Source organism: Lytechinus pictus, chromosome 2 (genome assembly GCF_037042905.1).
Source record: "Lytechinus pictus isolate F3 Inbred chromosome 2, Lp3.0, whole genome shotgun sequence".
NCBI lineage: Eukaryota > Metazoa > Echinodermata > Echinoidea > Temnopleuroida > Toxopneustidae > Lytechinus > Lytechinus pictus.
The window spans coordinates 12,860,915-12,876,657 of record NC_087246.1 but is presented as its reverse complement, the minus strand read 5'-3'; the positions used below and the strand labels follow the sequence as shown (position 1 = coordinate 12,876,657).

General features: G+C 33.5%; 1 protein-coding gene across 1 annotated transcript; it reads left to right on the top strand.

Annotated features, from left to right (window-relative positions):
• Window positions 1-397: 397 nt before the first annotated feature.
• On the top strand, window positions 398-15,321 carry LOC129284301 (pre-piRNA 3'-exonuclease trimmer-like). Its single transcript, XM_064109888.1, has 14 exons — window positions 398-482; window positions 1,160-1,230; window positions 1,844-1,904; window positions 3,008-3,077; window positions 4,249-4,334; window positions 4,712-4,779; window positions 5,857-5,924; window positions 6,495-6,548; window positions 7,324-7,366; window positions 8,652-8,751; window positions 9,630-9,719; window positions 11,230-11,318; window positions 12,068-12,166; window positions 12,559-15,321. The coding sequence occupies exons 2-14, from the start codon at window positions 1,175-1,177 to the stop codon at window positions 12,629-12,631; spliced, it is 957 nt and encodes a 318-aa protein (XP_063965958.1). The 5' UTR covers window positions 398-482; window positions 1,160-1,174; the 3' UTR covers window positions 12,632-15,321.
• The last annotated feature ends 422 nt before the right edge of the window (window positions 15,322-15,743 follow it).

The window sequence follows — 15,743 nt, the reverse complement described above, 5'->3', positions numbered from 1 at the left end:
GAAAATTATATATCTCTTTAATAGCCTATGGCCTTGTTGACATATGATAACTATATTGTTTACTCTATACAACTTGAGAAATAATTTATTAGACCATACCATATAGGAGCTTAGGAGGAAAGTGGCCTTACATTATAATTATTTCCCAAACTATGTATAATAGCTATTTGTTCCAGAACCAGTTGGTCTAATTTCCATTTGATTTGGTGTGAGTATGCGATGAGATGTTTTGGACATGGACATTTTTTCTTTCAGATTATTTATCATACCTTGTCTCTTGGAATCTATTTTACCGAGTGTAGATTTGAGGAATGTTCATTTTACATACATTTCACACAATTCCATCATCATAGTTCCATGCAAATATTCCTTTATTTTGTTTTCATTGGTTATTTGCAGAACTAAATGGTCTTCTGTTGCAGCTTGTTATTCAAGAATCCTTTCCCATTCTCAATGCTCGCTTTGATGTCAACACCACGCAAGTAAGCTCCTCATAAAAGCCCATTTTTAATTGGCCTGTGTCCATTGTGCTGGCACTCAAGAATTTGACCAAATTCTATCAGATTCCAGTTACATTTTATGCATTTCTGTATTCCAATGAAACAAGTGTCAGCAGCGCTATTGATGCTTATGAGTCTATCTTAGAGTAAAACTTTTGGTATTCCTCATATATTATAAACAATGCTTACTTTGGACAAGAAAATGAAGAAATATGACAGACCAATACTTTCATACTTTATAAAATTTTCTTCATAATTCTTTGAGGCTCGGAACTCTTTTGTTCAATATACAAATAAAATACTAAATTTTAGTTGTGAGGTTCATAAAAATCCATGATTCCACTTTTATCGGAATACTGGATTCTGACCAGAAGGAAGTCATAGGGATGCCGGAAGAAATATGTTTTGACTCTGACTTTGCACTGATTTCTATCAGGATGACTTTGTCTTTTTTTATAGGTAATGTATTCTATGCAAGATACAAGACAAAAGAAGATACAATCTATGAAAAGTTGCCTTTTCTTAATATTAATGAATCTGGTAAATTGTTTAAGGTTCAAATCCAAAGTGAGTCAAACAAATAAATGTTAAATGACTTTCACAAAGATTTAAACTTTCAGAAACTCAAAAGTTTTTCCTTTTCTCTTGTTTTCATTCAGCTGAAGGTGAAAGTAATGGCAGCTGAAAATAGGGATAGGTTGGAGGAGGACCAAGTCAAATTAGCAAACAGGTAAAGAACAAAAATTCTACTAAGATTTGTAATCCTATTCATATGATAAGTACATTTAATTATCATTAAAATTGTTTTCTGAGTAGTAAAGTTTGATATAATTTAAATTATTTGTGATAATTGTGATTATGATGATGATGATGATGATGGGGATGAGGGTTTTGATGATGATGGTGGTGATGATGATGGTGATAGTGATGATGCTGATGATAATCATGATAATGGGCTCACATAACAACACAATAGCTCTGTTGGTTTGTAATTTTTTTACATGAATTATGCTTTCTGTATCTAAATAGCTTGCAAGATTACAATACCAATTATGAGAAATGTTTGTTAGACACAGTTCCTTTTTACCATACCCTTTTTCCACCCCTATTCACCATGCGCTGAAAGGCCATTCATTTTGTCGGTTATATAAGATGTCAAACTAAATTCTAAATATGAAAATAATGTATAGTAATCATGGTCTAAAATCATAATGATTGTTAGCTATATAGAAATAGAGTATTCATATTATATTTATTATATTTTTTGTAATTATGATTTGAAATAATAAATGACATGAAAATTTGATTACACTATTACGATTTTCATTTTTTGTGTGTGTTAGGATCGTTGATAAACTGTTGGGGTTTACAGAAGTTTTCAGGGCCCTTGTCGAAAGTAAAAAGGTAGGTTGAGGCATTCAAAAGGGGATGGATGAATTCTGTGGTAGTTATATTTTTTCTTTTCCTAGTGTACAATCAACAATACTAAAAAATGTTATTGTCCAATTACAATCGAGTACAAATGGAAATTCAATTTTTTCGCACAAAATTATTTAGAATATCACATGATACACACAAAAGATTACACGATACATATAGTAAACATACAAATCAACAAGCAAAGATAAGAGAAATTAAGATAAAGGCAGGAAAGGGGGAGGGGGTAATAAATGAAAGTCTTTATTATCCATAATTGTGACAAATAATTGGGGTTTACAGTACACCATACCTTTGAGCACACAGTGGATAGAATATGAAATTCTTGATAAGAGACTGCTTAGTCTGTAAATCTCGGGTGTTTCCTGTATCACCCAACAGCTGGAAAGGTCCTTTTTATTTTGAATCCTGAACTAAATTGCTAACAGGCCATTTAATTAGATATTTTGAATTATCATCTATATACAGTAGAGTGTTTTAGTGATACATTAAAAACATGTACTTTGGTCTCCATCAATTGCCCGTTCAATACCAGAGCGTATCGCTAAAAGGACCGAAATCTGACGAATATCCTACAGGCTCCTGTACAAAATTTGCAGTTGAATATGAAACCAACAGTATATTGCGCACGCGCGATTGCGTGAATATACAACGCGTGCAACAATGAAAGCAATGCGATGCACAGCATAGATCAAAAGGACACTCAAAGATGTCATAATTAACTACATGTAAGTCGCATGTCAACAACAAAATTGATCCTAATGAAGTGATGATGCCATAACCAAATAGATGATAACAATTATATTGGATGGCTTTATTTCATGGAATACCAGGAATACATGAATCTGCGATTCGTGGAATATTTGCCCAAACTCTTGGAATATTTCTGGTATTCCATTCTGAGCAATCCAATATAATATAAATGTTGCATTGAGTGATAGTGTGAAGATCTTTTTGTTTTGAGGCCTGTTTGCAATGGTAATTCTTTTTATGAGTGTTTTAAGAAGTAGCGTTAAATGTTTTGTTGTGTTGTTCTTTTTGTTTAATAGTTGTATCTTTTTACTATTTAGCCCATTATAGGTCACAATCTGCTCACCGATCTGATGCTGTTTTACGAGAAGTTCCACCGACCTTTACCACGTAAGAACTTCTCTCGATACTCATTCTCACACATCAAGGACTCACAGTGCTAAAGTTATTTTACAAATTTGCTCTTATCCAATCAAATGGCACAACTCCAATAGATTATATCAGCAGTTTGTAAATGTCACTTGTACCTATGCCATAGGTCACAAGGTTTATGAAATATGGCCAGAGCTGTAACATTCTAGTCTTCATGAGTAACAGGATTTGTGAATATTTGATGAATTTAGCACACCCTCAGTTCAACGAATCTATTCTAATCAGTAATAGACCCCTGTGATTTAAGCACATTCTATTACAGATCTGATTATACAGTGCGTCCCACAAAAAACGAAACCGAGATTTATCGATGATTTATCATAACTTGATCAAAAATAAAATAGACAAATGACCTACCATTTTAAAGCTTAGAATCTCCTCTTTCATTTGAAATTACTTAGATTATTTTTCATTCACTCACGAGTGAGCAAAAACAATTTGAAAAGGGGATACCAAAAAGTCACTTGGCGGGCCGTATCTGGGTTTTAAAAAGAAAATCACATTTTTAAAAAGTTCAATATCTGCTCTTTAATTTGATACCTCAATTACAGAAAATGGTCAAGAAATAACAAAGTTCTGGTTATTTGAAATAAGGCTTGAATTTCAATAATTTCATAAAATGAAGAGGTTTTACAGGCTAGCGTTCAAACTCACTCGACACTCCGTTTTGTTGACGATCAGCCATGCATTGAGTCTTTTGTTACCGTGCGATAGCTTCTGTGGGAAACCGGTGAAAACACGTTTATTTAATGAAATTATGGTAATACAAGCATTGTTTCGAGGGATCATAACTTCTTTACTTCTTGACCATTTTCTGTGATGAAGGTATCAAACAAAAGAACAGATATTGAACTTTTTAGTCATGTGATTTTCTTTTTGAAATTCAGATACCCCCCGCCAAATGAGTTTTTGGTAACCTTTCTTCAAATTGTTTTTGCTCAATCATGCGTGAATGAGGAATAATCTAAGTAATTTCAGATGAAAGAGGAGATCCTCAGCTTTACATTGGTAGGTCATTTGTCTATTGTATTTGTGATTAAGTTATGATAAATCATCGATAAATCTCGGTTTCGTTTTTTCTGGGACGCACTGTATAGCAAGGCTCAAAATATTTTTTCTTTATTTACAGGTAGTTATTCATCATTCAAGGCCCAACTTCATGAGTTGTTTCCTAAAGTGTTTGACACAAAGTACCTGTCGTATGAAATGAGAAAGGTAAAGAGCCCCCTTCCCCCAAAATAAAAAATAATAAATTAAAAAATAGCTAATAATTTATAACAATAATAATTATAATAATAATGATAATAATGATTATGCTTATGATAATAATAGTGATGATAATAATAATAATCATCTTCATCATCAACATCATCATCATTCCACATGACTTGATCTTACAGTGGGTTTAAGAAAAAACAGAGCACTTTTCTTTTTTGAAGACCTTATTGTATTTTATTAATCTATGTTATGGTGGCAGTAGCAGTAGGGCAAAAAACAAAAGTAATGTATATTTGGTTGATTGCTATATCATCACAACCCAAGTGGTGAGCTGTTCATAAGAATTAACAGGCTAATTTTCGCTTTGCCTGCAGAATCTAATTGATGCTGGCCTCCCGGTCCAAAACACAAGTCTAGGTTGCTTGCTTGAAAACCTTTCATCGTGAGTACAGGATCAGATTTCTAATATTCATTCCTCAATGCCTATTTACTTCTAAATGCAATCTGATAAATGACTACATACATTTTTCAAGGTGCAAACAAACTTGAGGTCTAGCATTTAGTAATGGTATCGTTTTGTCAAATGATCACTGCATCGGAAAGCTATATTACAGAATTTGGTACATAATAAGAACATGGATAATGTGTCCTAAGTAGATCCATCTTTTCATAATTTGCAGACTTTTTTTTAAATCATGGTTTATGAGACATGTTTTTTTTTTTCTGCTGGAATACTCTTCAGGGAGTGGAGATCATGCATACATTACATGTCAACAGGCCAGAATCCAATGGCCTGTGTATAATATATATATCTGTACTAAAGTGCTTAGATACCTCATTCTGATGTGATAAATAACATATATATAAATGAATCTTTAATATTATCATCTATATAGAGCATTTTAGCCATACAATAAAAACACATATTTTGGTTCGCATCAATTGCCTGTGCAGTATCAGAGTGCATCACTAAAATGACTGAAATCCGACGATTATCCCATAGGCTCGTGTACAAAATTTGCCGTTGAGTATGAAACCATAATCAACAGTCTAGTGCGCATGCGCGAAATTCGTGAAATATACAACATGTACAACAATGAAAGCAGTGCGATGCGCAGCATAGATCACAATTGCGCTCAATGACGTCATAATGAACTACATTTAAGTCGCATGTCAATGGTAAAAAATGATCCTAAAGGTATGATGCCATAATGTGATAAATGATATGACTTGTTAAATCAAAATTCTCCCTCTTTTTTTTTGGGGGGGGGTGTATAGATGATAATTATATTGGATGGCTGTATTTCAGGAAATACCAGAAATATTTCACTCGTTAGGGTCAATATTCCACTCATCTGCGATTCGTGGAATATTTTCCCAAACTCTTGGAATATTTCTGGTATTCCATGTTGAGCCATCCAATATAATATAAATATTCATGATATTGTGGACTGAAATGAGTAATATTAACAATCCAAGTTACATGCTCTCATACTAAACTTTTTTTTTTTTGGTACAGGAAAAAAGGAACACTGATTGTTCTTCATTCACCCCATATCTTCCATGGGGAAAGGTTTCACAAATATGGTAAGATTTTAAGAGTATCTATGTTGTTTGTTTGATCTCTAGCAGCAGTCAATCACTTCTGATTAGTAAAAACTATCACTAACTTAAGTTAAAGACGTTACGTGAATTGTGTTCATTCCATGATCAAAATCTTATTGCATGTAAATATGAACATTTGTAGATCAGTGAGGAGGATGTTTTACAAAGATGTACTAAAGACTGAGTAAAAGTTGTTCAGATAATGCTTAGGGGATGGCACATATGATTAGTACAGTAGCAAGTAGAAAAGATTTATTGAATACTCCATTTCATATTCATAATATAGTCATCTGATGTTTTCTCTAACAAGATTGGGCATACCTACTTTTCAATATATTTCAGTCACATAAACTATGTTTCATGTATGAAAAGCCAATTGCAGATAATTTTGCATCTTTTTATCAATTCTTAATGGCATCCCTGGTGCTCATAATGATAGGATTTTTGTCATCAATATTTTCTGTGTACAAAAGTTTTGTTTTAACAAACTGTTGCAAATATCAATCCTGCATTTGATTATAATTCTAGTTTTTCTCCTCTTTGTGATTACAGTGGATGGTGGTGTCTTGCACGAAGCGGGTTATGATGCATATGCAGCTGGATATGGTTAGTGTATTTATTTACTCTCAATGTGAAAATATAACCCTCTCCATGTAAAACTGTTACTCTCCATGTAACAATATTGCACTTGATGCAAAACTATAACTCTCCATGTGAAACAATTTTCTCCATGTGGAACTTTTATCCTCCATGGAACACTATATCTGACATGTAAAAACATTACTTTCCATGTACAAACATTATACCCTTATCATTTCTCCCATCAAGACCCTTTCTATTGTTTATGATTATGGCTACCAGGTTTCTTCAGATTTGAAAATCAAATGATTTTCATAAGCATGACTAATTGCCCATCCCCTTTCTTACAGATTGGTTACCTCTTTTATGTTATTGGGGAGAGATCTCACATTCTTTCATTGATTTTTTTTCCTTTAAAATTCAAATATTCAAATTCAGAGCTGTTGTTTATGTTTTTTCATATTTCTTTTTGGGACCACCATTTCCTTGTTTTTATTTGTAACTTTTTTTGAACTTCTGCCACTTTTGCGAAACAATTTTGGATCTCCCGCCAGCAATCCTGCTGTCCATCTGTATGCCCATTCTAAAATAATCAATAACAAATCATTTTTGTTTCTCAGACATCCCTAGTGAAATATTTCATTTGCTCTGTAGTTAATTTTAGAGTGTTCTATGTTATGTATATTCCAATTGGGCCAAGACTCTCAGCAAAACTTTATTTTGATATTGTCCCAAACAATGTAAATGTGTGTGTTTATGTCTAAATTTATGATGTATATTTCACTTTCCATTTGAATTGTAGTTTTTATGAGGCTAGCACATTACATTACTGCCAAGGATATCAAGTAAGTAAGCTCCAAATTTCACATTATTCATGTCTTCTATTTAAGCTAATATAAAATCTATAACTTTATATCAGTGATGGATGAAATTCGGATGATAGAAAAGAATAAGACATATTACCCCTTCAGTGTTGCATAAAAGATGGATTTAAACATCTTCTCAAAGTAGGGGGCAGCAGGGGTCATACAGCTGCAATTACAAAGTGCAGCATATCTAGTGGATCAGGAGACTATCATATGTCATATGAAAATCACTGATTCAAATCAATAATAACTATGGAAAGCCTGCATCTCAAACCTCACTATGTAGAACAAGGTAATAATGCTCTTAATTTAAGTGATGAATCATCTGTTTGACCAATCAACTCACTCCTTTTTTGTAATATAGCTTGGTAAGTGTGTATGCCTTGTTGTAGATGACAAATTGTCGCATTTGCCATTCCGAAGTTGAAATAAATTTGGATAGACGAGTCTCAATTTCTTTCTTTGGATTTATTAAATAGTAAGCCGTGAATGTGATGAGCCTTGATAAATCGGAAATCATGTGTAAGGAGAATATAAAACAATGAATTGAAACTGAAATCAAAATGTGTGTTTTCCCATTAACATAAAGTCAAGTCTATGTAGCTTTAGCATTTTGGTAATAATCACTTATATCATCCCCTCTTCATCTGGAGAGCCTCTCACAAATTAATTTCTTAGTATTTTTCACCTGTAATTGTTGTAAGCTACTTAATTCCTTACATCAGGTGGGTCTTTCATAAAGCTGTTCGTAAATTACGAGCGACTTTAAGAACGACTGGTAAACCTTTCTTGTGATAAATGATATGTGTACACTAGATTTTCATGGATGTTGATTTAGCTCCTAAGAAATGATCACCAGTCATTCGTAAAGTCGCTTGTAAAAAGCTTTATGACACACCTACCTGGGGAGTGTTTCATCAACATTTTCATCCGACAAGTTGTCAGATCTGACATCTTTCTCTGATGTTGATTGGCTGAGTGGTACTATTACTATGGTAACTGTCGGATAAAATGGGACTTGTCGGATAAAACGTCCGACAAGTCCTTTCATGAAACGCCCCCCTGATTTGTAAGTGATAAAGCATTGACCTCTTATCACAAAGCTTTGCACTTGATTATAAGGTTGATTTTGACAATGGCTTACATTGATCATTATGCATAATCAATCGTACAAATCAACTTTACAAGCAATTGCTGAGCTTTATGTTATTCTTTCATGAAACATATCCCTGATATTGCTTGCAAACCCTTGTCTTGTTTGTAGAGTCATGGCAAGTCGACCTCTTGACTTCAGAGAATACATTTGGAAGCTGAAAGATTACAAGGATAAGGTCAACATCATCAGAGCTGCTGTAAACCATGTGGTGAGTTTATTTATCTGGTTAATAGTCAGAACTCGCTCGGCTTGACAATACTATGTCAATGTACATGATACTTGTATATTATTGTAAGTGAGAATAAAACATGCATTATATATTCCCATCTGGAGAATAAGCACAAATTGATATAATAGATACTAGGCCAGCATCATATTGCATATGTAATGACACGATAAGGTGATCGATCATCCCAATTAATTTTTAAACAATCTTTGAAAACAACAATGTAAACTGTGCCAATTAAAGACAAGATGGTAAAAAAAAAGAGATATAGTTAATATCCTCTATTGACTTTAACTTTTGTACACAGTTTGCCATAGAGATATGTTTCAGTTTAATGAAACGATTTATACAGGGCAAAGAACAGGTGAAAAAGTCTCAAGATATTTGTCATATTGGTATTTCAGTAACCCTTTCCATTCTTATATGAACTGGTTTAAAGCACATAGTCTTCTTTTTATGGCTTCCTGAACTAATTTTATGACAATTTGAGGCAATTTTGTTGTCAGCGGAGTAATAAAGGAATATTCATGTACTGGGGCATGTAATTACATCCTTTGACCAATCAAAACAATGGGCTCTCCTGCTCTGCATTGTCCATTGTTAATATCTGCTTCTTGGAAGATGGCCTTTGATTGGGTTCTACCTTATTGATACCGGAAACTAGACCATGAACTCAATAATGCAAGAGGTCATGACGAAAGGCTCAGACTATCAATGCTCAATCATGAGACTGGTATTAAGAGGTGGAAATAGATCTAGTAGATAGATGTAGTGGTTCTTTGTAGGGTTTCATGACATTTTCTTTCAAATCATACTCTGTTTCATAACATATTTTTTTGTCTTCAAATTGTTTTCTCAAGAATCTCTCAGGGTCAGACCCACCTAGCAGGAGACCACAGTGGCTTCATGTAACATCTAAGAAACTAACTCAGTCATTGGATGGGGTTAAGGTAATTTATTAGCACATAAAACTATGGCCTATGTCCAATTCTAAATATGTTGTACGCTCCTGAAATGGTTTTTGTCTGTTTCTAGTTCATATGAGAAAAGGTAAAGATTTATTTAGTGAAGTAAGAATGGAATAAAATTGGTATCAGATTTACACAAAAGTTGTTTTTATTAGGAAATTGTCCTATACAGTGCGTATAAAAAAAGTTAAAACTTTGAAAAAATCCTGTAAAATTACACATTTGTAATATCCTGAAGATTTTTCCACATTTTAACATTGGTACAGATCCATTCAAACAAATGACGATATAACTGTCGAAAAATATTTCCGCTTGAGTGAGCACCACTTACTTTTGAAAAGTTAGTGAAAAATGATTTGCGCAGAACTTTGAAATAGTTATGCAAATAAAAGTAGACCTTAATCATGAAGAACATGTGGAATTTAGCTAGTGAAATTGATTTGAAGATATCTTTTACCTTTTAAAACTTGTTTCCTTGCCCAAAAGACTTCGAAGAGTGCATTGCGCCCCACCCCACTCCCCCACACAACGAGGCCATCGAGACGTTATTTGCTTTACACTGAGCTGTGATTTACATGAAAAGGCTTATGCTTGATTTTCATTTAGTTAATCATTGTCAAGTTTGGGAAAAGTGTGGGGAAACAAGTATTAAATGAAAAATGAAATGTAAACCCACTTTAAATGATAAAAACATAGTGAAACAATGCTGGAGATGTCTGATATAAACTTTTGTTCAGATTCAGTTATGTCCTCAGATCCAGCTGGCACAAAAAGGGTAAAGATTGTGCTTACTAAATGTAAAAATCTCAATTTGGGTGGCAAAATTATTACAAAATGCTTGAATGTATCCGTTTTATTTCAATTGACTAAAAGTGCAAGGGAAACGCATGAGAAATGTTTCGCAGGGTAAGTTTGATTTCGCCCTTTCCCCTTGACACTGCGTGAAAATGAGCATTTCTGCGCAAACAGATTTCTACAAGCTTTACAAAAAAGGACAGTGCTCACTCAAGTGTAACATTTAGTCAAAACTTTTACTTTCATTGGATAGATGAGACCCAAACCCAAGATTATAAGTGAAAAAAATACCCACATGTTGTATATTTTTTTATTCCCAGGGCTTTTTCAAAGTGTAAACTTTTTTTTGATACGCACTGTAGTTCGTTAGTGGTCAGAAATTGAATGTGTTTTCATTTCTGAAACTGGGCAATATTTTGTTTTCCTTAGCAATACATGACCTTGAAGGAAAAAAAGAAAATTCAATACAAAAAATACCAATTTACATTGAAAATAGCTGGTATTACCATTGCATTGTTAATTTAGATTAAGTTCAGTGTTGATTGAGTTTAATGATAAAGTTTATTACTCATGTTCAAGAATAGCTCATATCCTTCAGTAGTTGAGTACATTTTGATATTCAGCAATGAAACAATGAAAATCAATTTACAGCCAGTTAAGTTTGTTAAAGTTGTTGTTTTTTCTCTCTTTTTTTCAGCTTGCACACATCTTTGGTTCTTACAGCTCAGTTGATGTTCAGGTTATTGACAGAAGACATGCTCTATTAGCTGTAGCAACTTTTGGAGGGTGCGCAGTGTATTTAACGTTATCTGTGTATGGAATTGGTGATATATCCATTCTTGCTAATATACATGTATCACTCAAAGTCCATCTATATCATTGCTGGGGCTTATGAGATTGTGTATCTCAGATTATGAAGAATATCGCATAGTGTTTTCATGAATAGATAATCCATAAGTATTACTATTTCGACCATCATTGTCAATACTTGTACCTCATCTACTTATACTGTTACTGCTATTACTAAATACCACCCCTTCTTCCTTTATTCCTCACCTTCCCTCTTCCTCCCCCTCTCTTCCCTAACCCCTCTTCCTCCTCTCCCATACTTTTTTCTATGATTACTATTCTGCCTGTACAATATGTAGCAAAGTAGAATTCTACATCAAAGTATTTCAACTGCCATTGTCTTTAGCATTTCATATTCCAACCATTTGTAAAGCCTATGAAACATTCCCAGATAATATTTCTCATTGTGACTGTTTAAAATAAGGTGATATAAGACATGAGCCTATCGGGTAATTTCAAATTAGGTTCTGCCCCTTTGATGCTGGTGATTGCATCAGCACAGCTCCAGACTTGAAAGCTGTTCCTAGGACAAATGTCACCAGGTTTTGAGATATAATTAATTAATCACTTTTCTGAAGTCGCATTAGAGATCAGAATTGTAGAAAACAACCTGAATTGTGCTTCCAACACTAAACTTCAAATCACCCATTGTGTATTGTTGTCTTTCCACAATTTCTGATTTACAGATGCAAAGATATCATGAGAGCTTTCAAAGAACATGACACTCTTTCAGTTGTCAAGTACAGCCCCTTACACCACAGCAAACGTGTTAGGATAGGACTGTGGTAAGTCATTTAATGTAATCTCTATTTCAAAATTATCATATATTTAAAAATGAAAAAGCAGATACAGATAAAGGAAAAATTGATTTGATGAACATGAATGAAGCAGCCTCCAACTGCTTTGCTTAGTCATTAAGTTTTTGTTGTCCATGCGACGTAACTCACCATAATTTTTTTCAGTTTGATAGCTAGCTAAAAATGTATTTTTTCACTTACATGAATGTGTTTATAAGTAACATATGACAGTTAAGAAGTTGTGTATTCATATACTTTCCAAGAGAAACAGAGTAGTTCAATATCATGAAATTATGGGGATTTTGCATTTATAATAATTTAGCATGACCATGTCATAATTTGGCAGCCAAGTTGATGGGTTTTTTTTCTCTCATTACCAGGAGTGCCTTGATGTTTTCTGGAGCTATATGTGTCTGGGCTTTCTTTGGCAACCAACCCAAACCAGCCAGGTGATTCCTCCATACCTTAGTCAGGTGACTAACATCAGGTGACCAACTCATGTGACCAAGTCACACGACCACCTCTTCAGATATTGTGCTGGAATGAGGCAATGAGGGGTAGTTATACAACCATTACTTTTATGGTAATATCTTTTCATCAGATTTCTTCTTGAGTCCTCATCTAGAAGAAGGAGATCTGTCTATGACCTAAAATTTCCACCTAATCTTGACCAAACCACAAACTTATTTCTTTTGTTGACTTGCATCATTTGAGTTCCAGGTCAGTCACTCAGTGGCGGGTTTAGCCTGATTACCATTTTGCAAAACAGTATGGCCCATTGAATGGTGTATAAACCCACTTGGATCTGCCCCTAGTTCACTAACTGAGAGTAGGAACTTATATTATTCTGATTATTGCGTGATAGCTCTATGTCCCACTATTGAATTAATTGAAATTTGGCCAGTGTGTTTCTTCAAAGCTGTTAGTAAGTTACATTTAACTTATGAAGTCATGATGTTCTTGATTGCTAAATCGGATTCTTGGTCATATTGATTTCTTTCAGCTGAATTTAAAATGTGATTGCTGTAGATTAAATGATTGTTATTAAGAAGTTTGTGAATGCAAATCTTATTAGTGGTTGGAATTTGAGTGGGGTTATAGGAAATTCAATCTCACTTTGTTGAAACATAAGGGGAAATTTGTAGTACTGGTATATCATTTATCACAAAAACACGCTCCATTCATTTATGGATAAAGCCCTGCATACAAGCCTTATATATCATGTAGGTATTGCAAATTTTTATCAAAGGCCAAGTCAACCTCCACATATAGTTGATCTGATTACCTGAAAAGAAAATGAAACAAGTGTAACCATGATTTTTTTTTTCAAATTTGTATGTAAGATAAAAAGTTACAGAGTTTTAAAATTTTGCTTATTAAAAAAAAATATTCATATGCAAATCCTGGCCTGTACTCAAATGAGGAAGTCGCTGATGTCACATACCCGCTATAAATTTTACATTTATTATATGTCTTATGAAAGATGTCAATTTGTATAGCTGTAGTGATAAAGTTTTTACTGACTCACAACTATAGTAATAGTGATTTCATACATTTCTTGCAGAATAAAATCAAGATTGACATTATTGGAGGAAAAACTTGATATATTTGATATTTCAAATAATACAACACAAAAGATATATTGGGTGCATTACATCATTGGCTCTAGTGACCAATCAATGGTTAGTCTGCTGTGCAAACCCTTCACTCGAGTTACATATGCCTTGTGTACTGAAAGTCCTCCTGAATTGAAACAGCAAGTTTTGTATGTGCTAGACTTTGCATGGAGACACACTTGTTGATCAAAGGTTCAATCAGGGTCTGTGCCTGCAGACTAATCAATAGTTGCGCAAGAAAAAGATATGCTTGATCAAGTGTAATTCTTGCAATTGAGTGTATATTGATTGCAAATCGAGTGTATCATTTTTCAATTTCAGCTGATCCAATTGAAACTGATTGAGAATTTGATTTAACATAAGAACATGTTCTCTAGTGATGTAATAATTAAAGAATCTTGCCATCTCTCAACCGAAAAATTTCTCTTTCGGTATGAATCTCTTATTCAGTGGACATTTCATAGTTGTGCAACCAACATGTGCAATGCTGATACAGTATTTATCAAGCTACTTGTGTTTTTCATTGCAGTGCAATGCAATTTACAAACTTGAATGTAAGATTTAATTTAGAATGAAGATAAGTGGAACCTTACATATTACATTTCTTGGGAGTGTGGCATAGATTCCTTAGTTATTTGTTTATTCCATAGCCATTAGATAATTAAGACACATTGCATACAGTAAATATTGCCATTTGTGTATGAAAAGTCTGTCTTATGATGCTAACAATTTTTAAAGCAGCACCCTTTTTTTCTTCAGCCTTGTATAACCATCAATCTGTATAGGGCTTTTATAATCAGTTTATTTAACTTCAACAAGTTTATCATCCCTAAAACTGGGTGAATAATTTGTGACCTTTTTAATTATTTTCATAGGATTTTGGAGGTGTATTGTAAAACTTAGAAAATGTCTTAGAAATAGCAACTTGCCAAATTCTCTCCTAATACCAAGAAAAAATAAGGAGTTTTCACAATTTCTTACAACATTGTGATTATTATCCTGTATGCTCATTGTTACTTTGGATGTAACTTCCAGAAAGGTAGTCAGTCATCTTCAGTGCCTTTTTGCATACATTTGTAATTATTTTATATTTTGTTTTAATTGTTAGAATACAAATGCATGTTTTATTTTGGTTTTTATTGCTCAAGACAATCCACAGTGGTTGCACCACTGACAATACCACAATACACATATTTATTTCTTTCTTTTTTCTTTCAACTCTTGAATATGGGAATGATTGAATCATAAAAATATAAATCGTTGACAGTTAACACAAAAGTATTTGAATGTTGGAGTCTTTTATGGGTTTGGATTTTATTTAAATAAGTTTTAATTGTAACTATCATTTGTCAGTGCTTTAGATAAAAAAAAATATATTTTTCCTGCATTTGAAAATTAAAACCATTCTCAGACAGTGCCTGATCATTCATTCCCTGAATGTATTAACGTTTTAAATAAGAGCCATGTACATATATGATGATTATGCCATAAAGTATGTTTTGTAATGAAATAAAATCCTCAAATTCATTTGGTGCTATTGCTTGTGTTTTCAGAGTGCCTTATATTTATTTACATGTATAATATAAACATGCCAAGAGTACCAAGGGGCATGCCTCTCATTATTATAAGATTCAGTGGTGTAACAAGGGGACAAGAGCCCCCCCCCCCCCCCCCCTCCCTACTACCTGCCCAACAAACCCTTTTAAGTGTAATACAAATGAAAAACTAATTAGTGGTAACTGTGTCAGTTTTTATGTTTTTATTTCCACACTATACATGCAACTGTTTAGGATTAGAATTATTATGACACATCTTTGTTTCTAACCTTCCTCCTGACCCTTTACCATTCAATGCATTCAATAAACCAATTTTGTTCATACTAGAAGGGTGGACAGCGCCCTCCCCCCCCCCCCGATAAAATATAAATTTAGTTAAATAAATGTAACGAA